Source organism: Microchirus variegatus, assembly GCF_963457635.1.
Source record: "Microchirus variegatus genome assembly, chromosome: 15".
Taxonomy (NCBI): Eukaryota; Metazoa; Chordata; class Actinopteri; order Pleuronectiformes; family Soleidae; genus Microchirus; species Microchirus variegatus.
The window spans coordinates 7,073,155-7,089,138 of record NC_139816.1 but is presented as its reverse complement, the minus strand read 5'-3'; the positions used below and the strand labels follow the sequence as shown (position 1 = coordinate 7,089,138).

General features: G+C 46.6%; 2 protein-coding genes across 3 annotated transcripts; both read left to right on the top strand.

The window, feature by feature from the left end:
• The first annotated feature begins 1,357 nt into the window (after positions 1–1,357).
• Positions 1,358–4,719, top strand: naa50 (N-alpha-acetyltransferase 50, NatE catalytic subunit). Of its 2 annotated transcripts, none has more exons than XM_083902007.1 (5): positions 1,358–1,563; positions 2,581–2,714; positions 2,922–3,041; positions 3,128–3,194; positions 3,291–4,719. In XM_083902007.1, the coding sequence occupies exons 1-5, from the start codon at positions 1,556–1,558 to the stop codon at positions 3,466–3,468; spliced, it is 507 nt and encodes a 168-aa protein (XP_083758133.1). In that variant the 5' UTR covers positions 1,358–1,555; the 3' UTR covers positions 3,469–4,719. The 2 variants fall into 2 exon arrangements, with proteins under 2 accessions (XP_083758133.1, XP_083758132.1); XM_083902006.1 differs by having other exon boundaries at positions 2,578–2,714.
• A 544-nt stretch (positions 4,720–5,263) lies between these two features.
• usf3 (upstream transcription factor family member 3) lies at positions 5,264–14,711 on the top strand. The gene is made up of 7 exons (XM_083901396.1): positions 5,264–5,356; positions 6,130–6,255; positions 6,356–6,387; positions 6,479–6,558; positions 6,652–6,748; positions 6,875–11,874; positions 12,836–14,711. Exons 2-7 carry the CDS (start codon positions 6,212–6,214, stop codon positions 14,642–14,644), a joined length of 7,062 nt encoding a protein of 2,353 aa, XP_083757522.1. The 5' UTR covers positions 5,264–5,356; positions 6,130–6,211; the 3' UTR covers positions 14,645–14,711.
• Positions 14,712–15,984: the final 1,273 nt, after the last annotated feature.

Below are 15,984 nucleotides of genomic sequence, written 5' to 3'. Positions count from 1 at the left end.
CTAGCTAAATGCACCTATGTTCATCCAGGACAAACACATTCCAATGCTACATGTTCAATGATAAATGTTATGACCTGGTATAGCTCATGTATACAGTGATACATTAAGATTTAAGACCGGTCTTTGGAGGCGTTTTCTATTCAAAATAGCTAACAACGAGAGTCGACATACGTGCTAACAAAATGTCTGTGGTTTCCCACTCAGAATTATTCCACTTGACGGTAAAACATGTTAGCTAGCTCCGTGGGTTTCTCCGTTAGAATGCAAACGATAGCAACCCTGGTCTCTCCGGCCTGACATTCGCTGCCTCTGACAGTTTTCGCGAGCGAAATCATTCTAACACACCAGGACACGAGTGACTGTTTAAAATGTCGACATTTATAAGCACAGGCGAATGTAACTAAATATAAAACACCTACCGTATGGTTGCGCAGTGGTGGCTTTACCGTGTCGCCTCGGCTGAGAAACGATGTGTTACTGCGATGCGTGTCAGGCAGGGAGACAGCAGCAGACTGATCAGCTGACTTCATTCACTCTACGTTTGGCTGGGCCTCTGCTGCAACTGCCGCCATTTTGGATCCACCACGGAGACCTGCCGCAAAGATGTTCAAATGCGGAGCATCAGTGAAGGGTCACTCTGGATGTGGATCACAAACACAAGAAATTGATTTCTTCCGACGTAGCACCGTCAAACATAAGGGATTATATATCTTTAATATTTCAGTTAATACAATATATTATAATTATTAGCATTTGTTACTCCCTTTTTAAATTCATAAAATATAAAAGAAAGGGGAATGGGTTCATGACGCCCTGCAGTTAAGACAAAAATAAAATAATAATAATACTTCTGCATCAAATATAGTACCGGCCACTCCGGTCTTTTGCCTATCTCCAATGCAATAAATATCTTTGCAGCCGCATTTGAGCCAAAATGGTGGCTCTCCCTCTCTCTGACTGACGAACTGCTGTGATTAATTATTTACCCCATAGAAGTGACTCTTTGAATGTGAGCTACATATATCACAATTTAATTGGGCTACAGTGATACAGCTTTAATATTCTTTAGCAAAATGTATTAAACTTGATTTTATATATATTTGTTGTGTGTGTGTGTGTGTGTGTGTGTGTGTGACACACTACACTCTAAAACATTACTATTATTAAAAAAAAATTAAAAGTTGTGTATTTTTTTATTATAATTTTTTTATTTATTTATATCATTATATTATTTGTGTGTGTTTTCTAATAATAAAGCAGTAGATTGATGGACGATATGTAGCCTGAAAGACTAAACCCGGGTCAGAGAAAAGAGTATGAAACGGACATGCAGCAGTGGTTGTACTGCGCATGCGGGGGTCAGAGTTGACAGTGTCCACAGTCGTGGAGGAGTGCGGCGGCGACGGCTAAGCTAACTGCTACCATCGCATCTAGCTACATGTGGAGGGTAAAACGGGAGGCATCCCTGACCCTATCTCTGTTAATTTCCCCCCTTTTACCCGAAACAACGGTGAAGTTCGGCCTCGTCAAAAATAAGGAATAATACCTGTTTACAATGAAAGGGTGAGTGTAAGCTTTCGAGTCACGTATAAGTAGCTTAGCACGAGTAAAGTTTTTCTGCTCTGTGTTTTTTTTCCCACTAGAGGAGGCGGGGAGGAGACAAGCGAGGTTAGCTAGCTAGCTTTGCATAGATCCCTTTATTTTGGTGTTGGGTGGAAAACCTCACAGCGCCGTCATTAAAGCACACCTGACGCGGATGATGTCGTTCTGTGACGCCGACACTCGCTTCGTTTCAGCCGGTGAACCAGCTAAGATAACGAGCTAACTGCTACAGGGAAGCTGAGTCAGTTAACCCAGTTTAGCGTTAGCATCTCAGATAATGAGTGTTCTCTCGCCTTTTTGTTTAAGTCGACAACAGCTCAGCTGAACTTTGACAAAAAACAACCAACATATTTACACAAGTTACTACACAGTCGACCGAGTCCTTGTCAGTTGTCTAAACACATTCCACCCGACAGCAACTTAAGAGTTTGCTTGGTCAGTGTAACTCGATCTGTCAAAGTAACGCTCCATCGGTGGTGATCCACGTTTTGACTAAAACATTTCTGGCAATGGTCTCGACTGTCAGGTCGATTCCATTTCTAAGAGTTCACTCTCTTGTGTGTGGGTGGACGGTGCTTTCTGTACATCTTAATGATCAACACACGTGACCAGCAGCTGTTTTTGGATGTGTATTCGTCCTAAAAATAAACACTATAGTGACACTGAAGCAGACGAACGAACTGCTGTGTTAATGTGACACAAATCCAAGTCCTCTTTTTTCCCCTACAGGTTCAGGCATGCTTGTTGTTTGGACTGATAATTTAAATTAATCAGTTACAGTTATATCAAATATAGTGATGGGACAATATACAATATCGTTACTTCTTTAATTATGCTACTCACAGACTGGTAACTGCTGGCAAAACATATAGGCTTTTTGGTAAAATTAATCACTTATGTACAATGATTGTTTCTAAATGTACTGATGTTCCTGTATCTGTTGTCACCAATTTGACCGTTTTGCTCTTGTTCCAGTAGCCGGATCGAGCTGGGGGACGTTACGCCCCACAACATTAAGCAGCTAAAACGTCTGAACCAGGTCATCTTCCCTGTGAGCTACAATGACAAGTTTTACAAAGATGTACTGGAGGTTGGAGAACTTGCAAAGCTTGGTAAGATACTTTTACATTTTTTAAGTTAACAGTAAATACTCCGTAAAACAGATTTAGCTATGTGAATAGAAAGCAGTACCTCATACATACTATTTTACTGTAAACAAAACCTCTTTTGCTATGTTGTCAAACAGTCATTGTTGTTAAGGTTATAAGATAATCTATGTTTTGGTTGTGCTTCACTGTTGCCGTTTCTATGTCTTGCAGCATACTTCAATGATATCGCAGTGGGTGCTGTGTGCTGCAGAGTGGACCACTCTCAGAACCAGAAGAGACTGTACATCATGACACTCGGCTGTCTAGCACCCTACCGTAGACTTGGAATTGGTAAGAAGCTCTGACTCTAGAAAAGGCTACGGTGAACTTAACGATCTTGTGTGTTGTTTTTCCAACTTTTTCTTTGTCTCGTTCAGGTACGAAGATGCTGAATCATGTGCTAAACATCTGTGAGAAGGATGGCACTTTTGACAACATTTACCTGTGAGTTTCTAATTGGAGAATAAGAAAATTGTATTGATTTGATTTGTAAGGCAGATGAATTTGACTTTTGACTTGACTTTCCCCCCCCCCCTACAGTCATGTGCAGATCAGCAATGAGTCAGCCATTGACTTTTATCAGAAGTTTGGATTTGAGATCATCGAAACAAAAAAGAATTACTACAAGAGGATAGAGCCTGCAGATGCCCACGTGTTGCAGAAGAGCCTGCGCAGCCCGTGTGCACCCCCCACCGGAGAGCTTCAGAAGGGCGAGTAGGGGCACATCAATGGAAAGAGCACAGATGTGCTCACCTACACAGAAACAGAACTGTGACAATTGCCCCAGGGTCGACAGATTCAACACTTTCTTCAAAGGACGCTAAAAAGAGAAAACAAATTTAAAGTACAAAAGTTGCTGCATTTATTTTGCAAAGGGTTCCCCTTTGATTTTTGCATATTTTATTGCTCCCCTTTCCTCATGCCGATAATTGACAGTGACAAAAAGTTCAGTCGCCAAAAGTGTTCCTATTGACAACGTTGCCAACTTCAGACAGTTTTAGACTTGGTGGAGGGGGAGGGTGTGGTATTTTCAAATCATACTGTTTGTGTTTGAGTTGTTTTTATGCGGTTATTAAAGCTAAGGGGACATATCTATACTGTTGAGCAAGTAAAAACAGTTTGTTTGAAGCGGTAAAGTGTTTGAAAGACCATCACTGACACACTAAATCCGAGCTGGTCATTTTGGAGCGATGCTTTGGAGTTGTTTTGTGGAAAACATCACAACTCTCTTCCCTCACCACCTGAACCGTGGGATTCATGGGAAATCATTTTGACCAGTTTGTTGATATGTCCATCGGGGAAAAGCAGAAATGCGTCCCCCAAGTTTCGGGTGCAAGGAAGGCTGAACTGTTTTGGGGTGGTGGTAAGATGCGTTCACCACATCATAATTTCTGAAAACTATTTTCCAGCCTGTTAATTTTATTTAATTCCCCTTCAGCTGTTTCTGTTTATTTTTATTTTTTACATTGAGAAGGCAAAAGGTTCAGAGGTTCTTCTGGGTCGACTACCAAAAGGGAAAAATATTGAGTGAGAAAATCAAAATATTGCGTTGAATGTGTACAATTTTGTGAGGAATGTCCAAATAACAATAGATTGGCAGTTTTGAGTTTAATTTGGGCATTATTTTCAGCGGTGCAACAAAGGATCCGTGTCTCGAGACACATTGAACTGTTTTGAGACATCTTGCCTTTGGCGCCTTATGTAGCCACCTTGCAGAAATGGTCTCCTCATACTTCTGCCTCAGTCGGCCTGCAGTGTTTAATTTGGTTTCGAGGCTGATGGTTTCTCAGTTTTTAGTTTGGCCATTTAAACGATGTATCACCCAGAGGTAGCTCTGTTCCCTCTGCATGCAAGGAGAATTGTTTTCTCCACTGTAGTATAAGCATGTTTTTCCTTTCTTTGAAGAATTTTATCTTTTCTGGAGCTCTATATTGTAAGACTTTTTAACATCTAAATAAAGGAATTACTATTTGCAGTACATGTATTGCTATTTTTTGTACCTTGCATCAGAGTTATTGTTGTTTTCCTGTACACACAGTATCGGATCTTCACGATTACAATTGGCTTATTTGCGATTTTCTATTTCTGTGTGTACTTGCACAAAAAGACGGCTATTAGGATGAAATATTGAACATATATACATACAATGTGATATTGGGATCCAATAATTAACAAACACAAAACACTGACAGTAAAACAGTTATCCCTGAGGTATTAGTTACAGTGACACCTGCATTCCTAAAAGAAATGTCGGTAAAGATATGAAGAAATAAATCAAATGAAAGATAGTAAATATAATAAACGGTAAAATACAATTTAAGGAATTTGCCAAACATACAGAAAAATGAAATATTCAATAACATTCACTGCATTAGTAGCTACACATCACAAACGTCCTTGAGTCACATCGCCTGGCGTCGTGATTGGCTGATAACTCTTAAATCTCTAATGCCATTGGCTGCCAGCTCCCCAGAGCCCGCCCCTATTTGTAAAAGGTTAGGTGACTCTGGATTGTTTTGAGAGATGAGTTGAGTGGAATGCTTTGCTAGCATTCACACCCAAAGTTCCCACAGAGACAAACGGTCTCGAAAATGTCGAGGTTACAGGTCAGTGGACGTCATTCTCCACGAGCAGTTTTTAACCAGCTGTGCTGCGAACAATTCCGCCATTAATTCGCGTAGTAATCATGTCGGTGACGGAGAGCCAAGCTAGCTAATAGCCAGGAGGGTAGCTAACATAAAGCTAGCAGAATAGGTGATTGCTCAGGGTTGCTAGTTTCTTGCAAGTTAAATGAAGCTATAATGATATGAATGAATGCTTCGTGTTTGTTACAACTCGCCCGACAGAGCTGTTGCACGTCGCCCAACATGCCGTAAACACGTTGTAATACATTTATAAACGAATATACGTAAAGCGAGGTGAATCCACAGCAGCTTGTTAGCATCTTCTAGTTGCATCGAAAGCTAAGTGCAGCATCTTTTTTTTTACTTTATTATATCTGCTGCTACATCACATGACAACATGACTGCGAGCGATCGCATCTCAGTGGTTTCGCCTTGGTGTTACACAGTTAGCATCATGCTATAATACACTGTAGGTGGTGTAATCGATACATGGTCCACCATACCAATAATAACAGTGATACAACGATCCTGTGATAATCAATATGTTGGGAGACATGTCATATAGTGATATCTGTCTAACTGAAGAAAACAAATTGTCTTGGAAAAGTTAAACGTGCAGGATTTCTCTGTTTTTCCACAACATAGAAAACAAAGTGCATAAAGTCTATGTAATTAATGTGAATGAAGGCATCTCTTAATGTTCCCAGCGAGTGAAATATACTGTATCGTCTGTTGAATTACTCTCTTTGTTGCAGGACGTGCACAGAAGGCATTTAAGGTCCAGTTATTAGATGTGTTGACTGGTACCTTAACACAAAAGGCGTCTGTTAGGACAGGATGCCAGAGATGACCGACACACAATCGTCTGGTCGTAAAAACAAGTAAGAATGACGTCTGCTCTTTGCTGATGTTTCAAACCCATTTATCAGTTTGAGTCGAGTTGATTAAACATATTTAAAATGTGAATTATCGTTTTTACAGACGGAGGAAAAACAAAGAAACTCACAATGCAGGTAAATATCTCCTGTTTACAGTTGCAGTGTTGTTTTTCTATAGTAAGGACTCATTCACACACGACTCTACTCCCCCCCCCCCGTTATTTAGTTGAGAGACACAGAAAAGAGAAGATTAATGCTGGAATTAACCGCATCGGTAATCTTCTGCCCTGCTCCCAGCAAAATCAGGTAATCTACAAGTAAATATTGTTCTTTCCAGGAGCAGCAATCTGTACATGTGGTATATATTTTAACATTAAATCTTCATCCTCTTGTCTGTAGAGTAAGATCATGATCTTGGACCAGGCTTTTCGCTATATAACTGAGCTGAAGAAGCAAAATGACACAATGCTTCTTGAGGGAGGAGATAAAGTCCAAGGTGAGGTTTGAACATTGTTCAACTTGCATGTAGTTTTTGGTTTTCTTATCATTGAGGTTCTTCATGTGGAATATATTATATGAGTTATGATAAACACACTTGACATATTTTTGTGTCTTTGTGCAGCGGAGGAGATTCGTCGACTGCGACGCCAGTTGGAGGAACTCAGAAAGGAGAGCACGAGCTACATTGAGCTCCTCAAAGCACATGACATTAACCATCTGGAGGACCCCACTATCCACTGGAAGGGAAAACAGCGCTGTGCTAAGGTGGCAAAAGTAATGCCTACCCACCAGCTTCCAAAGGGGATTATTGTCTATTCGAATGGCAATGTAATGTGCCCAGCGGGGATGGAGACCAGTCCAGGAAAACAGCCTACGGAAACCTTAATTCTTCAGTCGCCATCTGAGGTTAGTGGCAGGTTAAGGGTTAATGGAACCCTGCTGCAAGTCAACACCTCGTCTTCCACCCCTGCCCTTCTGCCCGGATCGACTGTCACGCCCGCCCAGTCTGTGCCAGGTTTGAGAGTCGTGGAGCAGTGTGTGGTTGAGACGCCAGTTGCAGCCCCCAACCTGCCACCCTCCGTTTCTTACATCACACTTCAGATACCTGCAGCCACCACGACCCTGGCACAGCAACCCCAACCTACTGCCCCAGTCCAGACCTTCACATTAGCAGCCACCACAGCCCCACAGCTCCCTATTGAAAAACCTGCTTCACCCGTGTCCACCTGCCCCACATTCATCCAAACAGTAACCGGAACAACAGCCTCAGACGTTTCCTTTTGTGTTGCCCAGGCAGCGACCATCAAAACTGTAAGTTACAGTGCTATTCCCAACGGCCAAGCCCTTCTTAGGGCAGGGGCGGCCGGGAGCACACAGACGACATGGACAACACTGCAGATGACAGGGAACACCGTACAGCCTGTCTGTCAGAGTCTTACCACACCAGAGGTCAGTAACACCACCCAGGCTGTTCAGCAGGTGACTTTGTGTCCCGTCGGCAACAAACAACACCCAATTCAAATACAGCTGCAACCAAATGTCCCGATCCAGCAAGCGCCTATCATGACCCACATTCAAGCACACTCCTTTCAGAGACCACCCCAGCTACAGCCAGCAATCCTGAACCAGGCACAGCCTCAACCTGTCTTAGCCCCCCAAACTCAGTGTGCTGTCCTCCCCCAGTCAGTCATCGTACCCCAGTCTGCTGTGGTGGCCCACCCTGCTGTTGTGACACAGCCCCAGCCTGCCATACTTAAAACCGGGTCGTTGCTTTCCAGTCCTGCAACAGCCATCATCCCTCAGCCTCAGCCCATCCCTCAGCCAGCCCTGGTGCCGCTTCTCCAGACCATGCAGGTGCTGCAGGTCAAGCCAAACGGAGCAGCAGCGTCATCTGTAACAGCACCACAGAACACTATCAACCCAAGTGTGGTCATCCTACAGCAGCCAAGCTCTTGCCCGGCCCAGTCAGTTGTAAGGGAGGAACTAGCGAATCAGACGCCCTGTCAGCATATTGTCATCATACAAGCGTCCAACCAGACTGCACCTGGTCCTCAGAATTCTCAGGTTGGCATTTTACCTGCTGCCATGCCCTCCTCAGTACCTCCTGTGTCTACTCATGTATCCACAACAAGCAGTTCAACATCTGCTCCGTCTTTACAGAGTGTTGGGGGGAAGCAGCTGGTGCACATCCTGCCACACCCTGTTCCACCTCAAACAAACCAAGCCCTGCAGGTCACGCAGGCGTCATCGTCTCTGTCGATGCCTGCAGCGCCGCAGACGATCACTGTGAACGGCCAAGTGTTTGCTTTGCAGCCCATGAAGACCTCTGACAAAACCAGCTCCAAGGGAAGCCAGAGTACACTGCAGCTGGTGCAGCCCACCACCACCGAGGAACCAACGACTAATGTGGCCCTTAAGAGTTTAGGGGCCCTCAGAAGTCTCAACCAGAGCATCTCTCAGGGCCCCCCACTTACCATCTCTAGCCAGAACAATAGTCAGCCTCCAGCTGCTCAGCTATCAGCCGTCCAGCAGCAGCAGCAACCTACCGTTTCAGCACCTGTCCCTGTAACATCGTTGGTTCTACCTGTTCAGCAGCTACAGGTCCCGTTCACATCAGGGCGGGTGGTTACTGCCTCTAAACCGTCAAAGAAGAGGGTTCGCACTGTTTCAAATATAAAGAGAGCGACAGCTAAAAGGAGTAAACCTGTCAAGAGGAAGGAGCTCGATCAGGTGCAGCCCGCTGTTGTCGTTTCAGCCAAACCTACGGCCGCTGCAGTGGAGACGCAGACGGTTCCTGTATCTCAGTTTGTTCAGCCTTCTACTGTAAAAGTCACAGACAGTCCCACCACGTGCACCACAGCTGTCACGACTGCAGCTAGCAGTGAAACGACAGGAAATGTCTCTTCTATGCAAAACTCAAAGAAAATCATCGTCTCTAGTTCATCGAGTGAGACGGTTGAATTAAATGAGTCTCATTCACAGAGTAAAAGTTTGGTCAGCACATCTCAGAGTGAAGCCGTATTCAGTCATACCAACACCGATGCTATGGTAACGACAGTAACGACTGTAAATACCACATCAGTGAAGCCATCAGTTAGCCCCGCTGTGGTCGTAGAGAGTAAACCATGTGTAGTTTCTGACAACTCGACTGTAACCAAAGTCTCAGTCGCAGAAGTTAAACATGCAACCACCACCAGTGCAGCAACTAGCTCAACGCAAAGCAAGTCAACTGCTGCTGCTGCCACTACTGCTGTGTCCAGACAGAGCAGATCTGTGGTCAGCTCTGCAGGTGCCGTTGAGGCATCAGGGTACACCCCCATCACTGTGTGCACTGCACGTTTATCTCCAGTTTGCACCACAAGTATTACAACAATTGCACCAGTGTCTTTAAATCAGGCCACACAATCCACCACAATGTGTCCTCCACAGGGATTGAATACCCAAGCTCCTGTATCCTGTAGTAAACCTCAGGCTCAGCCCACCACTTCACCCCCTGTATCTCTATCTGTGACACTGTCATCACCTGCAACACAGTTTTCTGAAACTCATAACTCCGCTCCAGCTCCTTTAACAAGCTCAGAGTTTAGGAAAAGGATCAGTGCGAGCAGAGCGCCATCGCAACACGGCAACACAAACATGCCCAACCTCTCCCCCTGCCATCCTGTGGAGGTTAAACTGCAACAGGCGCCCAAAAGAGACAGAGAAACTCAGGAAGAGAAACACTCCATAGTTGTAGAGAAAGAAGGCTTGGTGACGGACACATCTTCAAGAAAGGACTTTGCTCTATCGCAACAGGTGTATACGAACCTCGACGATCAAACTTTGGAGCACCCAATGACGTCGAGCAGACAGACGGATTCTCCCACGTCAACAGGGGCTGGGGGAGGCAGAGGCTTCTCTGTGGCGTCCATGCTTCCTCAGGGCCACACTATGAGCGCATCGTCTGGCTCTTTTGGATTCACATTCACGTCTGAGCAGGCAGAGATGCTGGCCTTGGCCATGCTCGAGCAGGACAGCCCTGGGAGGAGGAGCGGAGGCTGCAGTGGAGACGTCGCCGCTCCACCAAACCATTCAACGTCACCGTGGGAGTCTTCTAAACCTGCACCAGTGTCAGCCAACAAAGAAAGAGGCTCAGCCGGCCAGCAGGTTAAAGTGACCAAGCCTATGTTACAATGCAAAGTTCCAATCAAACCTGCGATCCAGGTGTCTGTCAGAAGGGAGGCGGGGTCTGTCAGTGGCCCTAATGCGACCAGACATCAACAAAACATCTCATACTCCCAGCCTCAGTCCCTGCCTCAGGTCCAGGCTCAGACTTCATCTCAGAGCGGCACAGTAGCAAGCCTCAGCGTCAACAACCTGATAAGACCCAGCTCTAGTCAGCAGCAGCAGCAGCAGTACCCGGGCTCTCCCAGTCTGGTCGGCCAACAGGGCTCAGTTCCATCCCCTGTGGGAACCTCCGCCCACATATCTCAACCTTCAAACAACACCCTGTCGCCCTGCTCCGGTGCTGCTCAGCCCAATGAGTACACACCGCTGAAGTCTGCGTTAATGAGGGCTCAGGCAGGAGTTGGCGTCGGGGAACGACAAGTGAAGATTATCTCTAAGAGGCAGGCGCAGGAGGCCGTGATGGTCAACACTGGAAAACGACCCAAGCCGTGTCCTCCTCCATCAGCTGCCCCGGTGAGCCACATGGACGTGAAAGTTCCCGATCACAGCCAGATGATGGTGGGACAGCTGCTGCCCACCTCCTCAGGCGTCATGACGAGGATCAACTCGGACAGCGGAGGGCCCCTGTTCTCCACAAACTCTTTCATGAGCCCGGTCGTGCGGCCCACTGACGGCCACTGTCCTCCTCAAGGACCTCCTGAGCAGAATCAGCCCGGCGTGCTTCATCTGCCCCAGGGTCATCTGCAGCATTCTGCCCCACAGCCTGGCCAACATCTGGACAGGAACCTTTACATGAAGCAGCAGCAGCAGCAAGAGCAACAGAGACACCATCTGTATCATTTGCAGCACCACCTGACTCACCCCGACCCTGCACAGCGCCACTCACTACACCAGAGGGCGCTTCAGCAGCAGCAGCAGCAGCAGCAAGAGCAACAGCAGCACGTCCAGAAGAAGCGTGGCCTCGTCAGGGGCAATCAGACTGGTTCACCTGCAGGTCTGCAACAGAAGCCGCATCACCTGGATAAATCTGGAATTCAGCAGCAGCAGCAGCACTCGCATCAACAACAACAACAAACGCAGCATCAACAGCACGCACAGCAGCAGCAGCAGCAACCGTCACAGCAGCAGCAGCATCCACAGCAGTCCCACCAACAATCGCAGCAGCAGCATCAACAGCCGACACAACACCAACAACAGTCTCATCACCAACAGCAGACGCTGCAGCAACAGCCGCAGCATCAACAACACCAACAGCAGCAGCAACAACAACAACAACAACAACAACAGTTACAGCAGCAGCAGCAGAGCTCCCACTCCAGACACCAGCAGCATCTTCAGCAGCAGATCCAGCAGCAGCAGCAGCACTTTAGACACCAGGAGAAGAGCTGTGAGGCCCAGTCAGCAGGATCCAGAGCTCACCATGGAAATCACCTGGCTCAGCAGGAGCACATCAAGGTGAGTGCAGTCACCATATGGGTGAAATATTTCATATTTCTGGCTGTAATTTAATGAGTCGTCAATGTTATAGATTTAATATGGAAATATGAACAATACATACACTACCGTTCAAAAGTTTGGGGTCACTTAGAAATGTCCTTATTTTTAAAGGAAAAATAAGGACAAGGTCAATGGATATACCATTAAATGAATCAGAAATACACTCTATACATCTTTAATGTGGTAAACGACTATTCTAGCTGCAAATTTTTAATGGAATATGTACATAGGTGTATAGAGGCCCATTTCCAGTGTTCTAATGGTACATTGTGTTTGCTAATCGCTAAACTAAGGCTATTGGATGATTAGAAAACCCTTGTGCAATGATGTTAGCACAGCTGAAAACAGTCTTGCTGCTTCTTTATTTGGAATAAAAATATTATTTCTAATCTCGTCAATGTCTTGACTATATTTTCGATTAATTTTGCAACTCTTTTGATGAATAAAAGTGTGACTTTTAATGGAAAACAACAAAAATTCTATAGGTGACTCCAAACTTTTGTATTTATTAAATGTATGATTTAATACAATTGAAATCTGTCCGACTTCTTTGACACCGACACTCATGGAAGTGTTTTCCTCCGTAACAATAGCAGAGCAGACCACATTTATTCCGAAATAAACCCGAGACGAAAACAAAAACGCAGCCCTGCCCCCTGTAGCCACAGTTAAGACAGAGGACCATAAACTCCAGGGTGTAATTATACAAATTCACCAGCTTGTTTCAAAATGAAAATTATTATAATGCACCAGCAACTGTCAGTGTTTGTCTATTCATAAATAGCTGTTGTGTTTCAGAAAGGAATGTGAAATTTATGTTTTTTCGGACGGCACCGCATGACTCACACTTTAATGACTTTTACACAATATCCTGGCTTTATTGTTTTGGCAGATTGATGACTCGTATGTTCTCCTCCCTCCCGCTCAGGACCACGGTGCAATGCAGAGGATGATGAGCTCTAGGACGCTGGAGCAGCAGCAGCAGCAGCTCATCTCACCTCCCAGCAACCCTGTGTCACGCTCGTCCGACCTGGCCTGCGTGCCGTCGCGTCAGGAGCGCCATCGCGTTTCCAATTACTCTGCGGAGGCGCTCATCGGGAAAAGCTCCAGCAGCGGCGAACAACAACAACAACAGCAACGCATGGGTCTTCACCTTCAGCCCGGACACGGCGCCGCGCAGGAGCAGCAAGAGCTCTGCGGTTACCTGGACGCGTCGCGAGGGAAGGCCAACATCGCTCACAACGCACAGACTCGCCTGCCTTCAGATCACCCGGGCTCAGCTGATGTTCAGCGGGTCTCAGAGTGTCCGCCGTTCAAACCCATGGGCGGAGGAGCTCATCAGCTCAGTGGCTTTGAGGCCCAGGTGTCACGCGGCAGTGACATGGCACCAAAGTCGGTGCCTTCGTCTCAGCGAGGCCCTCAGGGGCAGCAGCAGCAGCAGGGAGGCTTCAGGATGAACGACGGCAGAAACCGCGGCGGCTACAGCGGAGCTCACCCTGGCTCACAGGGCCTCCAGGTGGGCCCGCCTTTGCCCCGAGAACAAGACGGTTGTCACCAGGGTTTCATGCAAAGCCTTCTTTCTCCGCACCTGCCCGAGCAGAGCAACCACCAGCGCGCGGCGCAGTGCTGTCCGCCGGTGAGCATGGAGTACAGCTGCGTGCCGGGTAGCTCTTCCATCGACCTGCAGGCCAAAACCTCCGCCTCCGGCGTTCCAGCGACGCAGAAGGCTGCAGCGATGCGGCTCGGGGAGGCCAACAAGGGCCATATTTCTCAGGTTAGCAGTAACATGCACGGAGGCCCAGTCATGCGCCCCCACCCTCCGACCCCGCACAGCAGCTCTGAGCCAGGCCGCTCCTCTGCCGCGTCCAGGCCGCCGACCGCCGTCAGCCAGCACTCTCGCCACATCCGGGATTCTCAGGCCGCCAAGCTGAGGCCCGGCGACCGGCCTCGCTCTGGTGCTCTGAGACCGAGCAACCCGTTCGAGTCCGACGGCCACCTGCCTCTGCCGTCTGGAGGCGGCGTGCTGATGGGCCGCCTGCAGTCTGGAGGCGAGGCGCGACGCAGCACCATCGTCCGCTTCATGGCGGACGGCGCTCAGGTGCAGAGTGACAACCTGGTTTCTGAACAACACATAACGCAGAACTTTGGTTTCCCTTTCATCCCCGAAGGAGGGATGAATCCCCCGCCTCCCATCAACGCCAACTCCACATTCATCCCTCCTGTGAGTCAGCCCAACACCTCCCGCACACCCTCCCTTCTGCCCGTGGAACCCCAGAACACTTTACCCTCCTTCTACCCCTCCTATTCTCCGGCGGCCCACCCGAGCCTTCCCAGCGACGTCACCCTTCAATACTTTCCCAACCAAATGTTTACCAGCCCGAGCGCCGACAAAGGCAGCGCTCCGCCTCCTCTCAACAACCGCTTCAGCTCCATCCTCTCCCCGCCGCGCCCTGTGGGTTTTGGTCAGGCGAGCTTCTCTCTGCTGCCAGACATGCCCCCGATGCCTATCGCCAACTCGTCGGGAATCACCCCGCACATCTCCAACTTCAACCTCACGTCGCTGTTCCCCGAAATCGCCACGGGCATGCCCAGCGACGGCTCGGCCATGCCCATGTCCCCGCTGCTGTCGCTGTCCAACACGTCGTCCGCCGACTCCGGCAAGCTGCCCAATCGCCCCGCCCACAACATCAGCCACATCCTGGGCCACGACGGCAGCTCGGCCGTGTGAGCGCAAGCTTCCTTAAACTCATTCATGAATCACAACAGTTTTTCTCGGCTGATATCACACTTCAAAGCCACACACACGAGAGAGTGATTTTTGTTGTTTACATGTTCATATGATTTCAATCAAGTATTTTCTCTTTGTACATTTGATGTTATTATTTGTAATATTTAGATTTTTATGGGGTGTAGTCAAACAAACATGTAGGTTTAGCACTTGAATTCAGTGTTTTTCCTCGGCACACAAATGTAATTTACTAACTTATATCAGGTTAGATTGTACAGAATCCGTTTTTTTGTTTTCTTCCCCAAGAGATATTTTGTAAATACCAATGTTTCATATCAGAATTGCTAGATTATGTATGTATTTGTATATACAAAATGAAAAATATGAATAAAGTTTATAAGAAGACTTTGGCATTTGCTGCAAACTATAGAGTTTTGTGTTTTCTCATACACGTTTGCTCCACTAGGGGGAGTCTGCATCTTTATTCACCAGCTCTGCAGAATATGAAGAGGAGAAAACTGAAAATAACATATGATTATTGTGTCTTTAATCTAAAAGAGTGGGTTTTAATCCAACGAGACACCTTCAAAGTCTCAGTCTCAGATTATGTCACTTATATTTACACTTTTCCCTCCTTGTATACAAACAAAAACACTTTGTTCATGCATCAGCAGCAGGTCCCTGACGCACAGTTCCATTGGTGTCACTTCAGTATCATTCTTAAATTACACAATAGCATCATTTAGAACACTGACCTTCAAAAATAAAAGCCTTTTTTACCTGGAGCAGATTTCCTCACTCCTGATCCTGAGGAGACACTGACACGGTCCTCCATGTTTTTAGGTGAGTTTCCTCTGCTCCAACACCTGATTCAAATAAACGGGTCGTTATCAGACTTCAGCAGAGCTGACCATTTGAATCAGGTGTGTTTGAGCAGGGAAACATCTATAAAAGTGACATACATGATATTTATGTCGTCACTGGTTTTTTTTTAAGTCTTACTTTGGTTTAACTAGAAAAGCACTCGGAGAGCGCAGACCTCCGCCAAGGCAGCACAGCCCCCCACAAAATGGCGAGAAAAGTAGTAGTAGTAGTGATAGTGATAGCGTTACGGATCACATCCAAAATTTAATCACTTGTTACTGGTCCCATTTCGGACATTTCCGAAAAGTTTTTCTACATACTGTTTCACATTCATGTTTTGTAAATGCTATTTCAAGCAGGAAAAATTACTATTTTCACCAAAATGAGACAAAAAAGGAAACTTATTTACACAAACATCAAGACATTTGAATGTGTAACACGTCTTAACGTGAGTAATTTTAACCTAGCTAAGTTTT

Coding starts and splice junctions, on each gene's coding strand:
- naa50 (XM_083902006.1), top strand. Junction 3,042..3,127: donor CTACCGTAGACTTGGAATTG/GTAAGAAGCTCT, acceptor TGTCTCGTTCAG/GTACGAAGATGCTGAATCAT. Junction 3,195..3,290: donor ACTTTTGACAACATTTACCT/GTGAGTTTCTAA, acceptor CCCCCCCTACAG/TCATGTGCAGATCAGCAATG.
- usf3 (XM_083901396.1), top strand. CDS start 6,212: ATGCCAGAGATGACCGACACACAATCGTCTGGTCGTAAAAACAA. Junction 6,559..6,651: donor CCTGCTCCCAGCAAAATCAG/GTAATCTACAAG, acceptor TCTTGTCTGTAG/AGTAAGATCATGATCTTGGA. Junction 11,875..12,835: donor CTCAGCAGGAGCACATCAAG/GTGAGTGCAGTC, acceptor GTTCTCCTCCCT/CCCGCTCAGGACCACGGTGC.